This window comes from Nestor notabilis, unplaced genomic scaffold, assembly GCF_000696875.1.
Source record: "Nestor notabilis isolate BGI_N333 unplaced genomic scaffold, ASM69687v1 Scaffold22556, whole genome shotgun sequence".
NCBI lineage: Eukaryota > Metazoa > Chordata > Aves > Psittaciformes > Psittacidae > Nestor > Nestor notabilis.
This window is the reverse complement of record NW_009931738.1, coordinates 1-7,524: the sequence shown is the minus strand read 5'-3', so window position 1 is coordinate 7,524 and position 7,524 is coordinate 1. Positions and strand designations below refer to the sequence as shown.

General features: G+C 42.0%; 1 protein-coding gene across 1 annotated transcript; it reads right to left on the bottom strand.

The window, feature by feature from the left end:
• Positions 1-383: 383 nt before the first annotated feature.
• On the bottom strand, positions 384-7,349 carry LOC104406926 (intraflagellar transport protein 122 homolog; the record flags this gene model as incomplete). The annotated part of the gene is made up of 8 exons (XM_010016049.1): positions 384-575; positions 1,075-1,150; positions 2,831-2,977; positions 4,014-4,080; positions 4,509-4,585; positions 5,373-5,451; positions 6,246-6,330; positions 7,283-7,349. Coding segments are annotated over 8 exons (790 nt in total), but the record flags the coding sequence as incomplete, so codon positions are not given.
• Between the last annotated feature and the right edge of the window lie 175 nt (positions 7,350-7,524).

The following is a 7,524-nucleotide window of genomic DNA, read 5'->3' as shown; positions in this document are numbered from 1 at the left end:
GGTGTGGATTAGATTTTCTGGTGGAGGGGGAATGGTTTTTCATTCACTCTCTATCTCCTCACATTTGTACAATGACAGAGTGCAGCATTTATGGCTAACAAATGCCTTGTAGGCATTTCCAAAAGCATTACATTTCTTGTAATGCTAGAAACTCAAGCAGATCTGAACATTTTCTTCCCATCATGGAATTAGATTTGGTCAGCCTAGAAGTTATTAGGTGCCATTTTCCCATTTCAGTCACAGATCCAGGACCTCACTAGACTCTGCTTAGGTTCTGCCGCCTGAATAAGAATGTCTAGACTAAGCACCCGAGTTTGAGGTTTATGATCTTACCTTACATGACAAGCTGACTATGAAATCATCAGAGAAATGTCCCCACTCACCACATAGTTGGAGTCTGGTTTAACTCTGCATGTCCACACCCAGCTGCTTTGCTCTCCTATGGTACCAAGACGCACACCACCCTTCGTGAAGAGGGAAACTTGCTTATCAGAACCTCCCAATAAGATATACTCTCCTTTAGTAAAATAGCTAAGACAGCAAGGGTCAAAATTGAGCATTCTGTCCTTTCCAATCTGCAAGAGAAAATAATCAAAAGCATTAACAAAAGGATCATTTCTTATTTTCCCAGGCAACAAGTGCTGCCACTGCTACCATTCTTCTCATCTCTCTGGCTATGCACAGAACACCGTCTGTATCAAGATTCCCAAAGGCAGTTCTAAAATACATCCAAGCATCTCCCCAGTCCCAAACCAGTCTACTCAGAATGCAAGCACCTCACAAACCCGCCTTTAACCAGATGAAAAAAATAGAAAGATGTGCTCTCCAGATGAGTAAAAAGTATCACAAAAGTCAGCACAGTTGCAAGGGCTTTGACACAAGAATTTTAAGACAGCAGCTGAGCTGCCACGGGAGAAACAAGAGCTGAAGGAAAAGATGGTTAGAAAAAGCAGACGCATAAAAGGTTGTGAAAACAGGAAACATCTGATGGAGCTAATAAAGCACTTTGAATGTAGGACACAAAATAGAATCAGAAAAACCCTGCCCCTCTTGAATGCGCTTGCTGAAACATACCTGTTTGCCACTGAGCTGGTAAAAGGAAAGTTTCTGACCCCAGTCTGCCACAGCTAAAATATCATTGCGTTCATCTCTAACAAACAAAAATAGAAAAATGATTTCCTAACAAATTTCTTGGAGCAACAGAACAAAGTAATAGAATAACAATTTACTTCATATTACTCTTTAAAACAATCCACAAACTGAAAGGCCAGCGGATATATCTTGCCATTTAAAACTGATGGAGACAGCCTGGGGACACAAAAGAACAGTCAGCCTCCTTTGCAGAACAACTGCAAGGCTTGAGGCATCACTTCACACACAGGGCACAAGCCCCGTCACAGTGAAGCTAATGAATGGTCCCTCACACAGGTGAAGCACCCAGGCCTGGATTTGGATCTCAGATACTGTAGTACAAAGCCACCCTAACACCAGTCAGCGCAGCTGAGCAAGAGTCAACTACAGCTGCCAGTGTAAGGCAGGGGAACAAACAATTGTTCATGTGGGACCAGCTGCAGAGCAAGGAAAGGCTTCAGGTCTCAAACTGGTGAACTCTGGGACTCTGACATGATCTGTTCATCTTGGAGCAAACCATGAGTCACTTTCTCCACAGCTTCTTGCTTAGGAAGAAGGGAGGTTGTAATCTGAATGTTCTGCTGCAAGTAATGCCCTTAGCCATAAACCTAATGAAAAGCTAACTTTAGTAAGCACCTCCCTCTGCTCAGGGCATGATGCACAGGTAGTTCCTACGTATGTGGCATGGTGCTATCTCATAATGAACACATACTAGCAGGATAAATTAAAACCAGGCAACTATTAATCTAAAATGTCCTAACTTTTGCATATCTGATTTTATACCCTGCCCTTGGTCCTTTCTGTAAGTTACTGTTCTAGATAATATAGATACATATGTTCCTTTGAAGTTTCACTCACAAGATGATATCCACAAAGGTCTCTTCTCTCTCTCTGTCTGACTACACTGCTGACTGCCAGGCCTGGATTTCAGTACTGGTATCTCCTCTGAACAGCTGGGAACTGACTCCCCTTGTTCACCTGCTCTATGCCAAAAATTCTCCCACCTACTGCAATAGCAATTCTTTATTCATGTATTTGGAACAATATTCCCTCTGAACTGAAGTGAAAAACCAGCTCCCCTCTCCATGCCCCTACAGCCAAACAGAACGCCACCACTCAAAAAAAATGCAACCAACCTAAACCAATACAGGAGACAGGCTTCATGAGGCTTGGGGGAACCTTCTCGCTCTCTGCAACTCCCTGAAAGGAGGATGGAGCCAGGAGGTGGCTGGTCTCTTCTCCCAAGTGACAAGTGATACGGACAAGAGGAAATGGCCCCAAGATGTGCCAAGAGAGGTTTAGGTTGGGTATTAGGAACAACTTCTTGACCAATAGGGTTGGCAGGCATTGGAACAGGCTGCCCAGGGCAGTGGTGGAGTCACTGTCCATGGAGGCATTTAAAAGATGCATAGATGTGGCACCTGGGGACTTGGTTTAGTGGTGGAACCGGCAGTGCCGAGTTAACTGTTGGTCTTTCCCAACCTAAATGATTCTACGATTTAAACAGAACTTGTTCCCACTTTCTCCATTCAATTGAAGACTGGCAGCAAAGCCAAAACCCCAGTACATAATCACTTAAGAAAAACGTAACGTACATGGCATTGATCTGTTTCAGCAGGGATAAAAGTCAAGCCTTTCTGCAATCAATAAGCCAGGGATTACCTATTCAGCATGAAAAAGGAAGGATGAAATGATTTACCTGGATGGATTCCAACAAATTGACCATATTGGAGATGAAGCACCCCCTGCACGCTCTATTTTAACTTTCTCTTCACCATTCTTATTCCGTATGCTAACAACACCATTGAACATTCCCAAAGCGAGGTACTGGCCATCATTTGTCCAGCTGGTAAAACACACATTTACTGAAGAGCAAACTACTAAAAACAAGCAGCAGGAAGGTAGGATGTACAACATACTCAAATAGGGAGGATTGAAATACACTTCTAAGAGGGAGTTCTGGGAGGTAGCCAGTAATCCCACAGTTTGTTTATGCATCTAAATCCACATTTATGGCAACAGCATGCACTACAGCAAGAACGTTGTATAATATACACAGAATTAAAATATATGTAGAAATAAAAAAAGAAAAAATTAAATCTATCATCTGCCTTCAATACTTCTAACATGTGCTAAGTAACAGACACATTTTGGGGAATGACAGTGCTGGCAGCAGACCAGACTGCTTTAAAAAGCCACGTTTAGAACACTGATCAGATAAAACCGCACGGTGCAGGACAGAGGAGACCTGAGCTCTGTTCTTGTCTCCACTGCAGTCAGGTGGATGACTTTAGACAAATCAATGTACCCTTGCTTCAGGTTCCCCATAATCATAATATCTCCTTCTGCTGAAAATACAACAACACAGGAGATGAATGGCTCTACAAGCCAAAAGTATAATTATTTTTCCTCTAACTTCACATTATTGCTATTGCACAAGGTGACTAAACAGAGGGACAGAAAAGTTAAGACACCTGCTCTAGACCAGAACACCTCTCTGATACTTTCAGAAGAATTCAGTTATACAGAGCACCAAATAAAAAACAAAATAAAAACCAAAACCCTTTGCTGGGGGGGTGGGGAGGGTGTGTCTCTGTGAAAACTACACCAGGAAGAACAAATCATCTCTGATAAACATTAATAATATTCCTACTGGAGTATTATAAACACTGCCCAGGTATTTCACTGCTGGGAATGGCAAAGCAGCAATACATGATGCTACTGAGCAGCCAGGCAGCAGAGCCTGGCACACTGCTGGGCGCTGGCTCTGCATACACTGAATTGGCACACTTGAACTTTTTTTTTCCTTTAAACTTGCATATTAATTTGAATGGTTTGCATCGAAACTAACTAAAATGACCCAGGTAATCCTTAAAACTTACCTACAGCAAGTAATCTTACTGCTGGTCTTATGTTTAGAGACTGACTTCTGCTCAGGAGACCACAAGCCTTGATTAAAGCAAACAAAAAGCCAAAGTAAATGACAAATGAGCATTCACCAGTATTCAGACTGGAAACTAACATTGTCAGAAAACTCAGCTGGGACTTCCCAGCGACCAAAGTCTCATCCACTGCTAGAAGGACATTTAAATACATAGTATTTATCGGAGGGGGGGAAAAATCCATTTAAATAATACAGTGAGTGTCTCTGCAAAAAATTACAGTATCAAAGTAGTACATTTTACCCCATGGCTCTTCACTACACACTCCTTTCCAATGGAGTTTAAGTGATTTAAATAAGTATCTAATATTACTTTAGATAGTTTTGTATCTCATCTCTTCTGGATATAGAACTGTACGCATCTGTAGGTAGCTTTGCTATACAACTTTAATAGAATTTACTGGCTTAATGGAAAAGTTGGAGGAAGAAGACATACCAAAATCACTGGAAGAGCAGGATGCCAACTGATGAGTAAGAGGATTGTATGAAACGCACTGAATAGAGTCATTATGCCTAGAATGAAGTTACAATCATATTTCAATAAATCATTCTTAAATGCCCCCTTTGCTGACTTTCAGCAAGATAGCAGAAAGGTTCACCAGATGCCAGAAATAATTTGATCAGTTTATATTACATCAAATTAATCTGCTATTACTGTAAACTAAATCAGTAATAAACCTTATAAAAATTGTCTCTAAGTGGCAGGATTCACCATATTTCATCAAGATCAGCTAAAAATGTATCGAGATAGTGGTTAGTGAAACGTGATTAAAGGTTATATCCAAATTCTAAACCAAATGCACTTGTGTATGCTCCCAGTAGTCCACTGGCTTGTGCATGCAACTAGTGATGCACACACACGTTCAGAAAAAGAATTTGAAGATGTCGTTTAAGAGGGATGAGGTAAGAACAAAGCCAGAAGATGGAATATACCAAAAGCACCAAACCTGATGATTAATTTGCCCTTTGAACCAGCTTTGTATTACATTTGTTTGTTATACAAGAACAGAGTCACATTCTGATTCATTTTACTCTGATGTGTATAGAGTTTCCCCAGTTCTCTCCCAGCCCTCAAAATCCAGAGACTTATCCAGACTTCTCACCCTCTTTTAAGCCTTTAATTGCTTTCCTGCCTTGTTCAGATACTTTGAATGCTCTTTTCCTCCTCCCATTACCCCCTGGCATTTTCTCTGACCTTAGCCAACCTTCCTCCAGATCTAACAGCACACACTCTTTGACAGCAGAAGAGCATAATCAAAGTCTGCTTTTGAGAGACACAGAATTGGAAGGCGTCACTTACGTGTATTTCAGAATTCCTTCTAACTTTGAAGTCCAAATTATCACACTTTTATCAGCAGAGCCAGATGCGAAGCGTTTGCCTAGGAATTAGATATCATTTAAATCCCACGCATACAAGAATCACTTTCACTCCAAACATTCAATCAAAGACAGAGCAAGAAGTTCTTGAACTTGACAAGGCTCGTGTAATAAAGGGCCTAACACTGCAAGTGTCTTGATGTGACTGCACTTCTCCAGCTACATGGAACTCAGGAGACTTTACTTAGTTATTCCCACAGAGCAGGCAGTGCTAAAGCCCAGCCAGGCAAGGAAGTAGCCAAATTTGTCACAGGGTGCACATTTATGTTAACAGGGTCAAGGGAAAACCAGGTACCCCTGAAAGCTTAAACAGCAGGATCTGAGAGGAAGCCCCCTGAGTCCACAGACAGTAAGTCCTCACAGAGTGAGAGCTGGAAGCAGAATAAGGCCTGTAGTGAGTGTGGTAGCATGTGGGGGATCAGAAGGGTGGGAAGCCTTGGGATAGAGAAACTATGGGAATAAAAATAAAAACCAGAGGCAGGTGGGGTGCTAGAGAGAGGATCTCTGGGGCAAGGCTTCTCCTCACGTTACCCACAAATATTAACTTCACCACTACTGAAGTAGGAGAGGGAAGAAAGTGGGGACTGCAGTTTTTGAATTAATGGGAAGCCTCACATGTAACAGTAGGGTACTTCTGCAGGTCAAACTCTCCATTACAAGACAAACAAACCACGAACACTCACATGTGTGCTCAAGAATAGTTACTGAAACAACCCTGGCTTCTCCGTCTATCAACTGGCACTGCAGACACGTACTCTACAAACCAGACTAGCAAAGCCCCCCAGGTGGTATTTACCATCTTTGGCATATGCCACACAGTACACAGTGTCCTTATGTCCTTTCAAAGGCTGGATTAAGGTTCCATCAGAAGTATCATATACCTATTTAAACAAGAGGGGAAAAAAACAAAGCCAAACATTCAAACAAAGAGACATATGTTAAAAAAAAAAAAAAAAAATTCCAGTGAGGGCTAAGATAAAATTACTGAAGGCCAACAGGATTATACACCTTCTTCTGTGTCTGCTTTTTTACATAGCACACAGTCCATGCAAGACAAAATGGCTTAAAGTGTAGAAAAAGCTTTCCTTAATGTAATACTTCTTAGAATGAGAGAAAACTCAGTGTTAGAAAACTACATGCACAGAAGATTCCAAACACCTCATTTGCCCAGCGTGTTTTACCTCTTCCTTCTTTCTCTGCATTAGATGTTTAAACTTTACAAATTAGTGGAAAGGACCCTCACTAAACATCCCGCTCTGTGAGCACTGTGAGGCCCGCAGGCCTGTACTCCTGCACTACATCCCCAGGGCTATGCCACCCCCCCTGCAGCTTCCACCCCTGCCCCACCCGAGAGCTTTGCAGGGCCCATGAGTAGCACAGCCCCGAGCTGCTCTCCCGATGGGTTACCCATGGGCACACAGAACCAGGGAAGCACGAAAAGCTCCAGCTGAAGCTTCTCACAAAGCCAGGGCATCAATTTGAGTTTCTTTTCAGAGAGCTTTGCATGAACCTTGTAACAAGGCAGTGTTTGCAGGCCACGTCACTCTGCTACGTGTGGGTTAATGGATTTCAAACCACTGGGTGAGGTGCGAGTGGATGAGATGAGGCAAGTAACTTAAGTCTCATTACTTTTGGAAAGAGCTTAAAACTTGGTAAGAAACATTAAAAAGCTTCAAAACACTTTACAGTTAGCCTGCATTAATATGTATGTAGATAGGAGGCTGGACTAGTAGAGATAAGAGGATTTTTGATAGGTTATATTCATAAGTTAATATGAAAGAAATCATATGCCCACAGCTGTAAATGTAAGAGGTAAAAAAAAAGTTTCCCTACCAGCAGTCTATTGCCAGCAGCAATTATCAACTGAGTCCCGTCCGGTTTGAATGCAAGGTCATAAATACTAAAGGAAAAAGAAGAAACAAATCCCCCCCAAGAAACCCCCCTATTAGTAGACAGAAAATAGGTTTTCTTTAACGTCAAAGATGACGTTAAAAACAGAACAAACATCGTTAACTGCGTACTCCAGAGAACAGCGGACCCTGAGACAATTCCTCAGACATAAACACCCCCGGGAT